General features: G+C 34.0%; 1 protein-coding gene across 1 annotated transcript; it reads right to left on the reverse strand.

The window, feature by feature from the left end:
* Positions 1-9,553: 9,553 nt before the first annotated feature.
* Positions 9,554-20,005, reverse strand: LOC112035800 (hydroxymethylglutaryl-CoA lyase, mitochondrial). The gene is made up of 9 exons (XM_024068633.2): positions 19,896-20,005; positions 18,596-18,789; positions 17,678-17,885; positions 17,214-17,393; positions 14,702-14,782; positions 14,449-14,612; positions 13,000-13,136; positions 10,523-10,638; positions 9,554-10,121 (listed from the first exon to the last, which is right to left on the reverse strand). Exons 2-9 carry the CDS (start codon positions 18,760-18,762, stop codon positions 9,873-9,875), a joined length of 1,302 nt encoding a protein of 433 aa, XP_023924401.1. The 5' UTR covers positions 18,763-18,789; positions 19,896-20,005; the 3' UTR covers positions 9,554-9,872.

Below are 20,005 nucleotides of genomic sequence, written 5' to 3' on the forward strand. Positions count from 1 at the left end.
ACATCAACAAAAATTAATTTTTTATTTTAGCAGTTTACCATGTCAACAATTTTCATACAAGAGATAATGGCAGAAATTAAATTGACATGACATTGAAAGGTTGGAGATCAAATTGATACAATTAAAATGTTAGTGATCAAATTGAAATATGATATAAATGATAATGACCAAATATGTAGTTTACACAATAAAGAAATAAGGTAATATATATATATATATTTTTTTTTTTGTCTTTGGTTAGTTTTTTTTTTTTTTTTTAACCGTTAAGGTAATATATATATATATATATTTTTTTTTGTCTTTGGTTAGTTTTTTTTTTTTTTTTTAACCGTTAATGTATAGATGTAACAAAAGTATTCGGATCATTATGCAATGTCTTAATCAAATGCCTCTTTATATTTTAATATTTTGCATTTTTAATTACTTATGTTTGATATTATCTTTATATTTTTCTTTGTAGTCAATCTTCGTTTACTAAAATTACTATATACTTATCCTACATTTGGTGGTCAAATTACAAACTGCTATAAACGAAAATGCTAATATGAAAATGAAATTAAACACAAATGTTGAAGATACAAACTTGTATCTTCTTTTTTTCCCATAAAAAAAGAAGATACAAATTTTGAAACATAAAAGAACAAAACAAAAATAATCACAAACTTCACTCTATTTGTTTTAGAAATAATGTTTTATAGAAAATGAGTCATTTAAAAAAAATTTATAAAACTATCTCATTTTTTTATATTTGGTAGCAACTTTAAATAAGTTGAAAAACAACTCTTAACTTCCATTATTTAACTTATTGTGAGATAGAGTTATTTTCTGGTTAGTGAAAAACAATTTCTAAAAATAAGTCATACTTTTTATGTTTACTGAAAACAGTTTTCCTTTAACTCATTTTTTTCTAATGCTACTAAACACTGAAAAAAAAAAAATATATCTTTAATCAAGGATTTCCATTGAAGCAAACAGAGTGCTCGAAAGTATAATTTAATTTAAAAAAAATATCTAGCAAATCGTAAGTTTTAGAATATGGAGAGATTAAAATTTATCAAACTAAAAAGAATTAGAGATTCTCTCTTTTTAATTTTTTTTTTACTTTATCCTGTATCAAACTTTTTTATTTTGGTGAGTTAGAGAATCTTATTGAACTTTTTATTGATCCATAGCTCACAAGAAATTGGGTGGTTGAATTTTTTTAATCATTTATTGCTATTTTAGTCTTAAGAATCATCAGTCTCTCTAATAAATTGGAGGTAAGGTTGTCATCTATCTTTACCTCTCTCAAATCCCACAAAAATGAAAGTTTGTGCATTGAGTATGACCAGAATTGTTGTCTCTTAAGGGCATTAGCATCTAGCTCATCAAAAACATTTTCTTAACCAAATTGAAAAGTATGGTAATTAAGAAAGACTTAAAAAATCCCACTTTTGACCATGCTCAACAAGTTTTAAGAACCTGTAATGTATTGTAAAGTTTTTCTTCTCTTTTTTATTCAAACTTTATCTATCTCTTATCAAAAGATATATGATGAATGTTTTAATTGGATGTATAAGAAAATCAATACTAGGTTGTAGGTTGTGTTTGAAAAGCCTGTAATTAATTAATTTTTTTGTTATAACATTGACTTTTTACCTTAAATTTTGGCTAAGGTTTACTAGATAGGACGTGAATGCTTTACGGTACAAGTAATTAAGTAAACATGGTCCTCTAGTGCTCATAAGGAAGAAAAGAAATTCTAAAGCCAAAAATGACCAACAAATTTCTACTATTACTTCTTATAAATATGCTCCTTAAGTTCCAACATTTGAAAGACAATATAATGAAATACATAAGCAAGTGTTTTGCCTAAATCCACTTGCTATATGAATCATGCTCCTTAAGTTCCACTTTTTGTGAATATACTCCTTTACCTACACAACAACTTGTTGCAACTCTACTTAGGGTCATTTATTATGCATGCATGAAGTGCATTCCAATGGAACCCATTTTTATAAATATATAAAATATCAATTGACCAAACAACAAAAATACTTTAGGGTCAGACAATAGAGAGGTGAGAGAGGAAACTTGCAGAATCTTGATTGCCAACAAAGCAAGGAATGATGTTTAAGTTTTAGTTGGTGAATTCCATGATTATGTAACTGCCAAATGAGTCTGTAATGTGGTCATACAAATTTAAGATCATTGGTACAAGAAGCAAACTCAAGAGAAACAGTTTATATAGATTTGACTGTCATTCGATTGCCATTCGATCAATAGAAATCTTGGGTCCGGTATTGGAACTTGGAAGGATGAAAATTTCAGATCGAATTTTTGAGTTTCAATTTGCCTATTGCCTAGTGTCTGCAAAGTGACTTCACATCTGCCCACTGATCATCTCTGATTCTCTTCACTTCTTAGTGAGTTTCAACTTGCAGGAATGAAATAAATTTCAGCAAAAAGTATTTAATGTGGAGGCAACAATTTGAAGCTTATTAAACATAATTTATTCCGTTGACATAAAACTCCTGACAGTTTATGCGAGGAGTTTGGCAAAGAAACAGAAACTACTGCCCATGTTCTGGTAATGTACTAGAGCTAACGAGGCAGGAATCGTTGTGGTGATCAGAGATGGTATCATAAAAAACCCTAACCTCCACCAATCGTTGTTTCATTTATTGTCAACAGCCCCATCAGCAATTCAATCGGCTCTGCAATGGTTGGCTACGTTGGTGATGGACAGTTTATGAATAACCCTAGATATGGAGGATAAGGGTGGGCCATAGGCATTGAATAAGTATGACTAAAGTACACTTTTTATCCTTCAAGTTTGGAGTTTTTTTTCATTTTGATCCTTTAATTTTTATTTTGGCCATTTATAATTGATTTTGTTTTCATATTGGTATTGTCGTCCATATCCAATAGTAATTTGACCATCCATAATATGTTTTTCACTAACAATGAAATACTTGGATTTTATAGCATTTTAGAGCTAGTACTTTGTGAAATAGTTAAGCATGATGGGTACTTAATTGTTAGATTACTAACGGAAATGGATAACAGGTTCAATATGAATAATGAAATCATACATAAATGGTCAAAATGAAAATTTAGAAATGTAAGAAATAGGAAATGATTTTTTTTTTTTTAAGAAGTGAAAAGTAAGAAAGGATGAAGATGGCTTTGGTGAGATTTAGTGTGGGAAAGAAGCAAAACGACACCATTTGCACCTATTACAGTGGTTTTTAAACCATTGGTATAGACTATTTGACCAAATTTGTTGCCGCAATTTAAAATCGTCACTATATCGCTAACCTAATAGTGTTCTCAATTTAGCAAAAAAAAATAGTTGTTCTTAAGACTGCAGCTTTATCTAGAGACTTTTGTTATAGAGTCATAGACTTGTTGTGAAGCCCCAATTTGATTGATTGTGTAATGTGTATGGGTGTGTGATGGGTATTTACTAGGTAGATCTAGCCTTTATTAACAACTACAAGGAGTCTCAATTGTGACCAGTTTTTTTGAGGTATAGCGCAGATGTGGCTAGGCGCTTTTCCTTGGGTCGTTATATATGATATTAGAGCCGGCCCGGTAGTCCTATGTGGGCTCAGAGACACTACCCCACAAAGTAGGCCCTAACGAGGACGTTAAGGATTTAAGTGGGGGAGATTGTGATATCCCAATTTGATTGATTGTGTGATATGTGTGAGTGTGTGATGAGTCCCATATCGGGTATTTACTGGATAGATCTGGGCTTTATTAACAATTACAAAGACCCTTAATTGTGACTAGTCTTTTTGAGGTATACCGCAGATGTGGTTAGCGTTTTTCCTTAGGTCATTACGTATGGTATCAAAGCCAGCTTGGTAAACCCATGTGGGCTCGAAGACACTACCCCACAAAGTGGGGCCCTAACGAGGACGTTAGGGATTTAAGTGGGGGAGATTATGATACACCAATTTGATTGATGGTGTGATGTGTGTGGATGTATGATAAGTCCTACATCGAGTATTTATAAGTTGAACTAGGCTTTATTAACAACTGCAAAGAGCTTCAATTGTGATTAGTCCTTTTGAGGTATAGCGTAGATGTGGCTAGCACTTTTCCTTGGGTCGCTACAATATAGTATCAGAGCCGACCCGGTAACCTCGTGTAGGCTCAGAGACGCTACCCCACAAAGTGGGCCCTAACGAGGACGTTAGGGATTTAAGTGGGAAAGATTATGAAGCCCCAATTTAATTGATTGTATGATTTGTGTAGGTGTGTAATGAGTCCCACATCGGGTATTTACTGGGTTGAACTAGGCTTTATTAACAACTGCAAATAGCTTCAATTATGACTAGTCCTTTTAAGGTATAGCGCAAATGTGACTAGCGCTTTTCCTTGGGTCGTTACAATATGGTATCAAAGCCGGTCCGGTAACCTCGTGTGGGCATAGAGACACTACCCACAAAGTGGGCCCTAACGAGGACGTTAGGGATTTTAGTGGGAGAGATTGTGAAGCTCCAATTTAATTGACTGTGTGATGTGTGTGGGTGTGTGATGAGTTCCACATCGGGTATTTATTAGGTAGATCTAGGCTTTATTAACAACTACAAGGAACCTCAATTGTGACTAGTCCTTTTGAGATATAGCGCAGATGTGGCTAGCACTTTTCCTTGAGTCGTTACAATATGGTATCAAAGTCAACCCGGTAAAGGACGTTAGGGATTTAAGTGGGGGAGATTATGAAGCTCCAATTTGATTGATTGTGTGATGTGTGTAGGTGTATGATGAGTCCCACATCAGGTATTTACTGGGTAGATCTAGGCTTTATTAACAACTACAAAAAGCCTTAATTGTGACTAGTCCTTTTGAGGTATAGCACAAATGTAGCTAGCGCTTTTCCTTGGGTCGTTATATATGGTATCAGAACTGGCCCGATAGTCCCGTGTGAGCTTAGAGACACTATCCCACAAAGTGGGCCCTAACGAGGACATTAGAGATTTAAGTGGGGGAGATTGTGATACCCTAATTTGATTGATTGTGTGATATGGTGGGTGTGTGATGAGTCCCACATCGGGTATTTACTAGATAGATCTGGGCTTTATTAACAACTACAAGGAGCCCTCAATTGTGACTAGTCCTTTTGAGGTATAGCGCAGATGTGGCTAGCGCTTTTCCTTAAGTCGTTACAATATGGTATCAGAATCGGCCCGGTAGAGGATGTTAGGGATTTAAGTGGGGGAGATTGTGAAGCTCCAATTTAATTGATTGTATGATGTGTGTAGGTGTGTGATGAGTCCCGCATCAGGTATTTACTGGATAGATCTAGGCTTTATTAACAACTACAAGAAGCCTTAATTGTGACTAGTCCTTTTGAGGTATAGTGCAGATGTGGCTAGCGCTTTTCCTTGGGTCATTATATATGGTATCAGAATCGGCCCGGTAGTCCCGTGTGGGCTTAGAGACACTACCCCACAAAGTGGGCCCTAACGAGGACGTTAAAGATTTAAGTGGGGGAAGATTGTGATACCCCAATTTGATTGATTGTGTGATATGTGTGGGTGTGTGATGAGTCCCACATCGGGTATTTACTAGATAGATCTGGGGTTTATTAACAACTACAAGGAGCCTCAATTGTGACTAGTCCTTTTGAGGTATAACGCAAATGTAGTTAGCACTTTTTCTTAGCTCGTTACACTTGTTCTGTACTAAAGGTTTCTAATAAAACGTGGAATCTAAATTGGAGTGAGTTTAGCTTAAAAATGGGAAATCAATAACCTGATACTAATGCTCTTAGGGAGTGTTGTTTAGAAACCTTTTTTTTTTTTTTTTTGTCTTAAAAAAATATTTGAGTTCTCCATTCTCTATTTGGAAAAGTGTTTCTTGTTTTCAGTTTTTTGAAAATGTTAACTCAAAATGACTATTTGTTGAGCGAATGGCATTTTCTGAAAATTCGAATTTCCAAAGAAAATGAACTTATTGAAAACATTTAATCTGTGAGTGTTTTTAATTTTTTTATTTTTTTCCTCATTAAACATTTCCTAAAAACACAACCTAACAGCTAACACACAATTCTTAGAATGATTTTTTTTTTTGTTTCAATCACCACTATTTGTTTGTATTTGCCACTTTAAGAGTACCCTACAAACCTAATATATCCACACAAAAATCTTTGATGCCGCACTTGGTGCCCACGGAAGATAATGCTTTTCAGAAAGAGAAAATTAGCACTTCTTCCTAATCCCATTCGAGATAGGAACATTTCTTTCCTTCAGCTACATAATTGCTACTCAAAGGTCTAGGATATGAATGTTTCTACAGTTTTTGCCTTTGCATATATTTTTAAGCATTGGAGGGTGGGCCCAATATGTGCAAAATAGGAAGATGGCTCTAACTAAAGGCATATGGTAGAATCAGGCCGGCTCGATACAATTCGAGGTCTAAGGGCAAAAATTTTAAACGGGACTTTTTATATTTCAATATCACTTAAATAATATTTAGTTTTTTTTATCAATTTAATTAATGTTCTAAATTAATTTTTATTTGAAATTCACTATCTTCATAGTTTAATATGACTAATTCACTTGAATGATATTAGGGATTCTACAAATTTAACTGTTTAAACCTTACCAGTTGACGTGTCACCAATCAGAAAAAGTCAGTTTTCATTTATAATATTATTTAAGTGGCACCAATTATATTATTGTTACATCAATTTTGTAAGTTTTTGTAGTAAAATTTGTAGCAATTTCAGTATTTTTCATTCACTTAATTATGATTTGGTTGGATTACTATTAATCTATAATTTATTTTTAGGAAAATGATAAAGCTAATAAAAATTTGACCACAAAAAAAAAAAAAAAAAAAAAAAAAAAAAAAAAAAAAAAACTTACAAATTGATGTGGAAAAGAATGTGATTGGTTGGACTTCAACAGCTAAGAGTTAATTAATAAGTATTTAAATTACTTATTGTGGAGAAAAAAAAAATTTATTACTCACAATTTTTTTTAAATCACTTATTCACCCCTTTTGGAGCCTTTCTCTATTAGGAGGCCTAGGCAGTAGGCACTAGCCAAGGGCTGGCCCTGGGTAGAACTAGAAATTATAAGGTCTACATGGTGGACAAGTGATGCGGTCCACCATTCCACTAAAAAGCTGTCACTTGTTTAAAATTGTTAGTTAGAAAAAAATTTTAAACAAAAATTAATTACTAACTCAGTAATTTTAAACAAGTGGAAGTTTTTTAGTGGAATGGTGGGCAAGTGACGTAGTCCACCAGAGAACTCTATAATTTCTCGGGTAGAACAAACTCCCTCAAGAATCAATGTGATGAGTAAAAAAAAAAATGACCTTGGCCTAAAGACCATGTAGGCATGACCTACAAAGAGAATGCATTCAGCCTCCTAGATCAAGGTTGGACACTCATGGCTTCCTAGACGACAGGCTCGAGGACCACAATGGTCAATTGCTTTAATGATGACATATTAAAAGGCCTATAAGTATCAGTCTCATAGCCGGTTTATATGAATGACCCTCCTCAAGGAGAGTGCCTATCAAAAATCACCACTTTTTCTTACATACATCTGCATTTATTGAGCCTCACCAACCATTGATTATATTAAATGCGATTGAACTTATTCCATCAGCCTTTAACTCTAGCGCATGTTCCCTTAACCAACTTGAGGGAATAATCTACTGACATACCTATCACCTAGTTTTAAGGGTATTTCTCACCTAACTCACATATTTCCTATTCTATAAATACCCATCACCCCCAAATATGCACACTCAAACTCACTATTACTATTTATCCTTTCAAAAAAGTTTATCTTATTGACTTAACCATTGGAACCTCCTTTGCCAACCCCATTGATTGGTTTCAAATGAATCAAGATCTTTCCTTTTCTTAGCAGGGTATCAATCCGGTTACATAGACCCATCTAAGTATAGTTTTTGTTGAAATCCTTATTGTGATTCCATTCCATCCAATTTTTTTTTTTTTTTTGGAATCCACCCCCTATAAGTATAACCCAATATAATTATAAGCATACACTCATAAGCATGTAATCTAGTTCTCTACTTGCAGAACATGTCGTTTGGCAAGTATACATATAGAGATTTTAGGCCGTGAGAGAATTAGACCGCCCCATTACATAACATAATGAAAGGTAGAGCCAGCTTTTTCATGATGTGTTGCACCCACCACTCTCAAATTTTGAGAATGGGAGCTCAGCCAAAAAGCTTTCAAGTGCTAGATAGCTTTGACTGACAATGACAATGAGCAAAAAAAAAAGTATCAGACAAGGTGGTTATGAGTACATTAGACTATTACTAAGCCAGAGAAAATAAATTGCTGGGCAAGCAAAGAGCAATTAGTCTCTCTTTATTTTTTGCTTTTTGTCCCTTTTTTTCACCAGTCAAAGTCATGGTGCTCTACCATCATTGGGATCTCAACTGCTTCCATAAACTGTAACACCATTGAGATTGATTTTTCCCCTACTCATGACTACCAAGTTAATTTCAACTTTGAGGTAAGTTCTAGAAATAATTTTGTACATATTTAAAAGACCCCCCCCCCTTCAAATTGGTCCCATGTAATAATGAAGCTTGTTAAATCCACTTCAACTTCTACTTCCATGTTTTCAAAAATTTCTTCTGAAAAGCTAAAATTGTTCCAAATGTAATCAAGGATGGATTGTATGTGTGGTTATTAGAAGTAAAGTTTTACTTTAATCTACATTCTATGACGTTTACTACAATTTTTTAACAAAACATACTACAAATTTCTTATTTGCATTTTTCAAAGTCTTTTTACTTGGTGAGGTATTGATGACTGATGTTCCTAAGTAAAATTCTCGTTTAAATGTAACAGAAGGTTGGATTCAGATAAAACGTTCAAAAGGTATCCAATCGAAACCTTAACCTGATTTATAAGGAAGTGCAGCCAATATTGATTAGAAGCACTTGTTTAAGTAGTTGCATTCGAGGCATTGTGCATTTTGCATTGAGGACAATTTCCCTTAACTAACTGTCCAGCATTATTAGGAGTGGCTGTTTGAATCAATTAGTATGCGAATGTTTTTTGCTGCATTTATTACTTTTATTCTCCATGAATTCCATTAGAACAAATAGACCACATAGTTACTAACTCAACAATAGCAACAGTCAATGGTTCAACTCTCCTCTCCCGCCTCTTTGAGGCCACTAACTAATAAAAAGAACTAATAACAATAATAAATGGTAAATAAAAAGCATAAAGTTTATAAATTTAGTATAGAAGCATAAAAGGCGGTATGACTCCTGCTTAGTTTCACACCTTCAAGGATTTCAATCCATATAAAGTTTGATATTTCTTTTATGCCAACACATCTAAGTGTTTCAATGTTCTTTACTACTGATTTTCCTAATCATACTGACAGAAAATGAAGGAAATGAGTGGCAAGTGCAATTGTTCCCAATGCTCGGGTTCAAATCTCGTACTCATGCAATTATATGCACAACACAAACTATAGCTCAAGTTTATATGAATACCTAACGTGGTATAAGTTTATGTTTAAATGATTTTTAGTGGCAACAACAAAAGTGGGGAACAAATAAGTATTATATGCTTGATTTTCCTTCTCTCAGATTGAGTTTAAGACAATAAAGATGGTACACTTTCTATTCACTGCTATAGGCAATTTCTGCGTGAGATTGGCAGATATTGAAAAATAATGCTTCCTTGTTCCCAAAACAATAATTATTGGATACATGACCGGTTTTTTTTTTATTCCTAAAACAAGGCATTACACAGAGCAATCATGCCATGTAAGATGTAACTATGAAATCTTCTCTTGGATACATGACCGGTTCTTTTTTTGCCTTGCTTTAAATATATGAGTATATATTTTACCTGTAATTTGTTACATCTTAGAGACATCGGCTGTTACTCGGTTCAAAGCAGTGGCAGTCTTTGAACCAGATGGGCGACTCAAATGCTTGCTGATGAAATCCCCGGCCAACATGAGCTTAGCCAGATCCACATTTGTTTTTACACCTAGACCATTAAGCATGTACACGACATCCTCTGTGGCAACGTTCCCCGAAGCTCCTTTAGCATATGGACACCCACCAAGACCAGCAATAGAGGAATCCAGCGTGCTTATCCCCATCTGTTGAGAAACAAATCATATAAGTTCACTGAATAAATTATCAGATTTGCAACAATATGAAAGTTTCCCTGGTTTAAGCATAAAAACTGCAGCTGGACTGCTGGAGTCCTAAGTGAAACCCCTCTTCTATTTTTACTTCCTTAACTAAATACATGTCATGTCGTGGACACTTAAGACCATTCATTCACATGAAAAGCTGCTGAGGCATAAATGCTAAAATATTATACTCCAAAGGCATTCTGTCCTGAATTAAGTGATCATAGAATCATTTCTTCAAATCAAAACCTTAGGTGAAAGCCAACTAATATGGGTTTCAAACTGCTTCACCCAGAACAGAGGTCATAGTCAAGTGCCTGCCACCAATACCAGGCACAATTAGATCTGGTAAATTGATGGCTTACTTGGAGGGATATAAGAATATTTGGAAGAGATTGCCCATAAGTGTCGTGGAAGTGAACAGCAAGCTTTTCAACGGGAACAACAGCCATTACAGCTTCAAGCATGGGAACAACAGTCCCTATACCAAAGAAAACAGGAAGAAGAGATTAAAAATAGATAAATACTTATACAAGCCTAAAAGTTAAGACTTTTTTAGCCCACAACAAACGTATTGAAGAAAAAAGTCAGCTACCAAACCCTCAACGTTGAATAATCATTATGTGCCTAGTGAAGAACAACTGCACTGTGTAATTAAATGCCGTTCTTTCTATATTCTATCAAAAGCATTAAATAATGCACTAATACCTCTTATTATCATTGGAAAACATTGTAAGAATAAGCTCAAAGTGCAATAAATAATTTTTGTTAACTTTATTGTGTAATGAGGGGAGAGAGAGAGAGAGAGAGATGGTCCCATACCAGGTCCCGAACTTGTAAAATGAAAAATGAAGGGAATAAACTAACAGTAAAAAGAAACTGATTATTTATATAAGTGGGAAAGATAATTATACTAATGAAAGGCAATTGAGAGAAATAGAATTAAGGTGATGTAAAGTTACAGCAACTATATTTGTTTGTAATAATTTGGAATAGTTTCCAGGAGATTGGAAGAGAAGGGACCACCATTTGTAGGCATTTAAGCTGTAATGCGAAAGTTGTGATGGTAATGAGCACTACAAATCATGGAAATTGTATAGAAAATGAGGAAACCAAACTATAAAACAAGGGAAGCTAAATCTAAGGCATTAGTCAGAATATCTAATCATGGTGGGAAAGAGTGGCAGAAGGAACATAGAAAACTTTCTAATTTTAATATAAGTGAACACTTGGATTCTCTCTCTCTCTTTTTCTTTTTTCTGGTTGCAAACGAAATAAGGGGATTGGAGGGCTGGTATTTACAATGAACCCAGCATTAGATGAATCCGCAATAATAATAATGACAAGGTGAACAATATTTTAGAGCATCAAAGGTGAGCAACAAACAGTTTGGAGACATTAATAATAATAATAATGAAAAGGTTTTCTATATAATTACTAACAAATACTACATGATGTACTTAAGTATATGACTTGATGTTCCGCTGATACAAGATTAACCTGAAGGAATTAACTCAATTTGAAGTTAAGAAGCTGTAGAAGAATATAATCAAGATAGAACCTGTTCCGCTGATACAAGATTAACCTGAAGGAATTAACTCAATTTGAAGTTAAGAAGCTGTAGAAGAATATAATCAAGATAGAACCTAGTGGTATATGATGCTGTAGCCTAGGTGATTAAGTTGGTGAGTAAGAAAAACTGCTAAATTAATGAAATAAGAAAAAAAAAATCCCCTAAGAATATTGGAAGTACTAAAACAGCATAATGCAAGAGTCACTATAAAGTAAAGGAAACCAATGACTAAACAAAGAGTACCAAAATAATTTTCACATAAACTTGGGAGTATTAATGAGAGATCATGAAAGATAAATGGTTAGAGATACGAAAGAGAGACCAGTGGACAATCCAAGTTCAATACTCCATGGGAGAGGGAGATGGAAAAGGGAATTGCTAATCTAAATAAAATTGATAAAGTCAAGGCACTCTTTGTATTGGCACTCTTTTAACTGATCTGTTTTTACATAGATCGGTAAAGAGAACAGAAGAAAGAAAAGAGAAGGATATGTGAGATGATTGACAAATACTAAAATGTTTAGCATAGGAAATGCCAAGATGGAAGATTGACATGAGGAAATATATTCTTAAAAGGCCCTAAAGAGATTCAAATATCTCTTAGTAAAACCATTATAAATGAGCATTTAAAGGATCCAATAATCAATTCCACTAACCAGAATTTCAAGCACTGCAAGTAGTGGAGCATTGCAAAGGTGGAAGGGAGGGGGATCCCAAAAATATTTTTGGATGTATGAAATTCATGTTAATTATGTCTTTTAGCGTTAATTAGTTTCAGGTCAAGTTTCTTTAATTTTTTTTTTTTTTTTTTTTTTTTAAGAGTCAGGCAATTGTGTAATTTTCTGGTTCTAGACATGTGCTGCACTAATGGTCCATTCAGTCTTATTTTAGGTTTAATATTACTTTAGTTATATAGTTTAGGTTTAGTAGTAAAAGTACAAGGGGTCTAACTCTTATTAGGGTTACAAGAAGTCCAAGTATGGCTATGAATAGATATTAATCATCTACTTATATGGAAGTAATGCTTTATATTCAATAAAGAATATGTTTTCTAAAATTTTAAATATATGAAACTTTGTTTTTGGACTGCGTGATGCAACCTTCTCCAAAGTATGATGCCTAAAAAATTTTATTTTTTTTAAATCCTTCTGAGTCCTGAAATTTCTAGCAACTTGAAGCGAGTTGCAAGAGCAAACTTGCTCAATAATCACTTCTAATGGAACCAAACATATCTTTTCATACAGAAGAGAAGTCTGTAAAAACATTTACCTGGCGTACCAACTCCAATTGTGTCACCAAGGGAAATTTCAAAGCAACCCATGTCATACAGTTCCTTTGCCACATATGCTACTTTTGAAGGAGGGATTGCTCCTTCTACTGGACAGCCAACTACACACGATACATACCTATCAAAGTTCAATTCGAACTCGTTCATCTCAGAGCCACTTAAATATTATAAAACATAATGTTTATTTTCAAAAGAAGCATTAACACATGCAGCCCACCTAAAAGAATAATGATGTAAACATATAATAGTACATTAAAAAATGTCTTACCCAATGAACAAAGCTCCCACTTTTGCAAGGTCTGGGAGAGGTCATGGTAAGCAACATGTACTAGTACATAGAATCCATAATTTGAACTCTATATGCAATGTCTAATTTTATTCTTGAAACCAATAGAGAACTGAAGAAAATACTGTTCCATACCCTAGGCTAACATAAGGCATATATATTGTACTGGGTCTCTATTGTATAAAATGATCTACACAAATGGAAACATTATAAAGCTGTTACTGAAGCAATCTACAGTAAATTGAAATAGAAATTCATTCTTCTCCTTTTGTTGAACAGGCCTGCTGGACATGCAGTCTGACCAAGAGGCCTATTTGATATATATCACAAATACATTCTTGTCATGTCATGTCCAGCATGGTTACATCACAATTTACATATATTGAAGTTTCCGAAAGTAATGTGTATCAGATGCTACAAAGGGGTCAAAGACCAAACCAGTGCCACAATGCGTGTAGGCTATTAGTCACAAATCAAAGCCATTTGTTTCTCTTTCCTGGTCTTTATATACACGTTACGACATGGAACATATATTCTGTAGCCAACTACTGTGTAAAGATAAAGTGAACAAAATGTAAAAGAAAGCCACAATCATGTATATATATAAGAGCAGGTGGAAATGCGGAAGTGATAGTCAAGGGGATAATGGGAAATAAATTAATAGGTCCCCAAAATAATATATCCTAAATTGGAGATTTCTTGTGAAACAGAAGCACATCTAGAAAGAAGGTAATATAGCATTAGATACCAGTCATTCATGCCCATGCTTTAATAGGGAGTAGCTGACACTGCATAACAACATTTTTTTTCTTCCCTAAATAACATAGTTTCAGCAAAGCCAAAATGGGCAGTGTCAAGTGTATGGAAGAAACAGCAGAGCACTGACATTAAAATCCTTCCCGGAGAGATTAATCTAGAACAAATAACCAACTCACACACCCATACAGAATTGATCCAATGAAACACTTATTTATGAGAGGAGATGCCATTTGGTCAAAAGACCATTGGAAATATAAATAACCAACTTATGTTAGCTGTGGCTTATAAACAGGAAGATGAGACAACTGGTAAACATTACGCATTCGCACGTGTACAGAGAGGCAAAGAGAGAGAGATTCAATGGGAACAGAAAAATAAGACATACCCACGAACAGGAATTGAGAGCTCTTTAGCAGCACGAGTAACAGCACGATAACGTACAAGACTCTCTTCAATGCTACAATTGATGTTTGACTTTGAAAATGACTCAGAAGCTGAGGCAAATACTGCTACTTCCTTCGCACCAGCTGCAACAGCAGCTTCAAAGCCCTGGAAGAAGAAGATGAAGCAGTTCAGAGAATCTCCATCAGAATATTATGCCATTTATTGAACTATTGTTGTTTTTCCAGATTACCCACTTTTAAGTTAGGAGTCAGAACAGGAAATCTAGCACCGTCCAATTTACAAACTGCCGCCATTACATCCTTGGCATCTGCTAGCTGAGAAGGTAATCAAAGAATATTAAAGTAGGATCTTCAGTTACAATGAGAGTAAGAACAAAGCACATTTGACAAAAAATTAAGAATTAAACATTCAGAACATTCTATAAAAGAATAAGTGAAATGGTCCACAAACCATAAAGACAATCAACTTTCAGATTGAAAATCTAAATGAACCTGCTTATTCAGTGACAATGAGCATGTAATTATAAAACAATCAAAATTTGTCACAAAAATTCAATTCATGACCATGACGCAGTTTATTTTTCAGAACCAATCAATTCACAACCATTGATACAGTTGAAGTAAAATACTATAGAATATTCTTGAAAATACAGAAGGTTTATGAATTATAATTTTCCTTTCACCAGAGATCCTTATTCTCTAATGGGAAAAACAAAAAATTTCCATGAGAAGATGAATTCTTGATCAGAGACAGGAACATACAAAAGTACAGTGCCCATAAAACTCTAATATTCTCTCATTTTTTTGAGTGGGGGAGGAGTGTTTTCTGATAAGCATTCAACCTCTGAATGCACCATGGCAATTGACCCTTCAATTTTCAGGTTAGTTTCTATTAGGTCACTGAACTACAAAACATAACAATCTTAAACCAGAACATTTCAAATGGTTTCTAAGCAGATGTGATCTAAAATTCCTTCAATCATAGCAGCCGTGGTTGTGTCTCTAATAGGATGTGAATGGAAAAACCAACAGTACTTTCCAAGGAAGCAAGATCTTGGTCAGTCAATTAGCTAACAGAAAAAAGTTTGTTGTCATATCTATTTGTTCACCAACCAACTTCTACTTGGTGTAACTCCTCAAAAAAGGTTATCTCAGCATATTATACCATAATGTATCTAGATTTCATGCCCATTAACACTAGATTTCATTCCTCATAAAAGAGTAGAATAACAAGGCAACTTTCAAGCTACCTCCAAGACTGTTATGAATGCTGTCTCATATGCATACATTGATCAGGCAAAACCATAAAAATAAAGAATGACGTGTTCAATTCTTCCAAGGAAATATTCTAAAAGCTCAAAATCCAAAAAGAATTCAGTAATTAGGACAAAGAATAAAGGTTCAAAGTGTTTCACTTGGTTTATCACCAACTTCAAGCATGTTCAAATTTTCACAAGGATGTAGAGATGCATCAAACTCACAGACAGACTCACTGGTCTAACAAGTAGCAGCAATCAATTGAAAAGGTTTTATACAGATAACTGCTAAACATCCCTCTAAATCCAATGGTACACATCTCAAGCCAAAAGAAGAATGACTGATCCATGCTTTAAATTACATGCTTCAAAGGAGCTGTTAAAGGTATGGCCAATTACTATTACAGATTGCTGCATGGTGAACCCCACAAATGGAAGTCATAAAAGGTTTTGGTTCATTGCTCACATGTGCCTCCAAAAGATCACGAAATATGTTACTCTTCCATTTGCAATTATGCAGACAAGATAATAGTCTGACAGGGAAGCACACGTGCCAAACTCTTCCATTCTTTTATTTTACATATAAACTTACTATCCAATATCATCCATTTTTAGTATTTGTTTTTCTTGATGCTTTCTGACTCAATAATATAGAACCTAGCCAGACTAACCTTAAAGAGCATAGTTGCTGAGATTTTAAATAAAGCTTTTTTTTTCCACTTGAAAGTGTTAAATAAAACTAGACAAAATTTAAGTAGCACTTACCAGGTTCAAAATGTGGCCCGACATTTTTTTTCCCACTTGAATAGGGAAGATTGTTCAAGATAGTTCTGAGTTACTAAGGGTTGCTGCTAAAAACTATTATCGAATCACATGTAATATCCCTTCGAATTTTCCTTTTCACTTTTTGCTCCCGATTTTGTTTTTTTTTTTTTTTTTTTCTATACAAGTGCCAATTCAAATGTAAAAGAGATTTCCTCTAGTTTATCGATAAGGATATTTCTATGTGCCACTCTATACCAGCTTGAATTTTTGAAAAGGTTCCTCAAGAAATATGGCCATTATATCTCTGTAATGCGAAAATACAAGTTCACTTGTTCTATTTGTTCCAACTCCCAACAGCATAGCAAGATGTTAAATTCTGAAACAACCCATATAATACATGCAGCTACAACACAATCCACAAATTCTGAAAGAAAAACATTGTCAGTGGTCAACCTCCATAACTTTCATCCCAACTATGTGGTGTCATCAGTCAGCCTTCAAAATTAGTATCCAATTCTAATGCCTTTACAAGAATAATATATAGGGAAAATATCAATATAAGCATATCAAGGGATGATATATTGATGGCAAATTTACAAAAACTGGTTGCAGTTATCAGCTTCTCTATGTCAAAATATTCCGACAAAAACCTAACTTATAAAGCTTTAGTACAATAAGATAGAATCAAATTTACAATGTGAACATGAAATAGTAAACAATGTTACCTGAGGTACCCATTTAGGAGATACAAAACTTGTAGCCTCAACAACTGACAGTCCAGAAGATACTAGTCTCTGAATCAATTCGACCTTTACAGCAGTAGATACAAGATTCTTCTCATTTTGTAATCCATCTCTTGGACCAACTTCTACTATCTTTACGAAATTTGGTATACCTTTCAAAAACTGCATTAATCAATGAAAGATCAGAGTGAGAACAATGCAAATAAGTTATTGACAATCTGAAAAATAGAAAAATAGAATTGTGAACTAAAAGAAGTATGAGAGGAAAAGGAGGGGAAAATTCCCCTATATTATGGAGACATGGATAAATACCCACACCATGACAAAAGAACAATTTTATCATCTCAGGAAAGAGAATTCTACATATCAAACAAAGTATTATTACAGTAATATTCATATAAAGACAAATTACAGACACAAAAAGTTCAATCCATAAATCAAATCACCTTATTTGTCATCTGTCGTATGTCTTGGTGATTGCCATTAGAGTTGTATTGATGGTCTGGAACGTACCATGAATCACAAACATTCCTAAAGACCAAGGTATTTCGGCCTAAGCTCAAAGACCTTTTGTTGAGGGAGTCACCTTGAGACACGTCTCTTGTGTGTCTTTTCCATGGGAATGCCTCCCTTGAATAGTTTTCATAATCTTCACTGCAAATGGATAGAGGTTTAGGTTGTGAAATTATTTAATTAAAATTAGGAAGTAAACCAATGTAATAATTATTATATCAATAATATAAATGGCTGATGTATCCAAAAATTAGCCCTATGCAAAAGAGGTATAGAAATGGCAAGAAATGATTAGGAGCAGTAAGCTATTGGCCCTCGAAATGATTGCATGAAAAATAGTTTTAATCCTTATCTAGAAATGAAAGTTCCAAGATATTCTGATATTTCCTTTATGTAAGTGTTTAAATTGTGCATTTCAATTGTCTTCCGAAAGAGATAAACTAAAAGATAAGGGGCATTGCAGCCGCCTCTTCTTTTCCTTTTAATATATGAAAGCATATATTTGAAGGAAATAATAAAAGGCTATTACTTTTAGCACTCAAAGTAGATGATAAAAGGAAAATCTCGATATAAATTGTTTCAGTACGAGTATGGTATCCTCTTTGGCAATAAATCTCTGCTTGGCACTTTGACCAGAATTTGAAACCCATTCCACCAGGGTGTGAACACAATTTCTCATTTAGCTAGGCTATGCTAACAAAACTAAGAAAAGAAGCAATGTAACACATACATTCATACATCTATCTTATGCGTATAGGGAGAAAAGGGAATTGTATGATGTAAATTTAAACAACAAAGATGGTTTAGGCACTGTTAGGACAAATAGCACAAATATATGAAATTTTACTCACTTGCAACTGTTGGATGAGCTGCAACTCCTTCCTTCAATCCAGCAGTTCCCCATTCCCACATCCTCTGCTCTTGGCCGGCAAGCACCAGATGAGAACCTCTGAATCCTATCAATAGTACTCATGCTTGGCAACTTGTCAACACCAAGGGGTTCCTCCAAACTTGACATGGTTGAAACGGATGCAAAAAAGCGAAACTGAAATGAATGCAAAATAAATGTAAGTGCTTTGCAATGAACACTTATGTAAGACCTCAGGTGCAAACATGGATTAACAGTATATAATGAACCATTGCCTCAACTTAAAAAAAAAAGGTCATTCAATTAGTACGACAAAAAAATTATTGAAAACAATTTTACTCTTGAACTCAACTACATACTTTAAAAAACTTAAGCACAGTATGTCTGCCTCTCCAGGAAAACTCCAGTATATCATCCAAAGTACATATTTTATTCATTTCAATTTAGATTCATCACGCAAAAGAAAAAGGATTCAAAATTTGAACATGCTACCAAATACCAACGGAAACAAATACAAACAACGCTCTGTAATCTAATGTATAGGCAGAAAGAAGCAAAGTACAAGAATGTACATCAACCCAGTAGACCATTATCAAGCCACCAAAAGCTATGAAACCTTTTGAGTTCAAATAAACAGGTGTCAAAACTGCTAAATGCGGAAAATGCATTAGTGAAATTTGAATAAATAATATCTTCTACTTCTACAATCAGAAGAAATTCCAGAATACAGAAGGCTATGAAAATATATGCTAGTGATTGTGTTGCTCTTATGGAACCCCATAAACATGAAGGATGGTAGATGTTATAAAATCAATAAATAACAAAACATCAAAATGTCACATAAACAAGAAAAGAGAAAGACATTCAACCGTCTGTGAATGACATGATACACAAGCAGGTCAGGCCAACATAATATTATCATCTATGCCAAAATAATTAAATACATAGGAACACAACCAAAGCTCAATTCTAAGTAGAAATTAAAATCCCCAAACATATATTCATTGTTAGCCTAGGCTTTTACAACTAACTTTATTATAGCTTTATACTAAAAAATCCAACCAATAACTCAACAACCAGATGAAACAATCAAATATAATCCCAAAAGGGAAAACCTCCCTTCTCTTTTGTTGCCATAAAAACAAAGCTAAGCAAAAGAACCCAAATTGCCAAAATTTCCCATGAAAATGAAGCACCCAATTCTATAAAGATTCCTTTTTTCTTTCACTTTCTGGGAAACCAAACACTGAATACCAAGAATCAGAGAAAACAGAGAGACAGACCTGAAAATTCAAGGGAAAAGAAACTCCAAGAATTCTGGGTTTAAAATTAAAAAATAAATATGGGGTTTTGTTTTGTGGGCAGTTGTAAAAGCAAAGAAGTTGGTTTAGGT

This window comes from Quercus suber, unplaced genomic scaffold (assembly GCF_002906115.3).
Source record: "Quercus suber isolate HL8 unplaced genomic scaffold, Cork oak 2.0 scaffold_441, whole genome shotgun sequence".
In the NCBI taxonomy this organism is placed as follows: Eukaryota; Viridiplantae; Streptophyta; class Magnoliopsida; order Fagales; family Fagaceae; genus Quercus; species Quercus suber.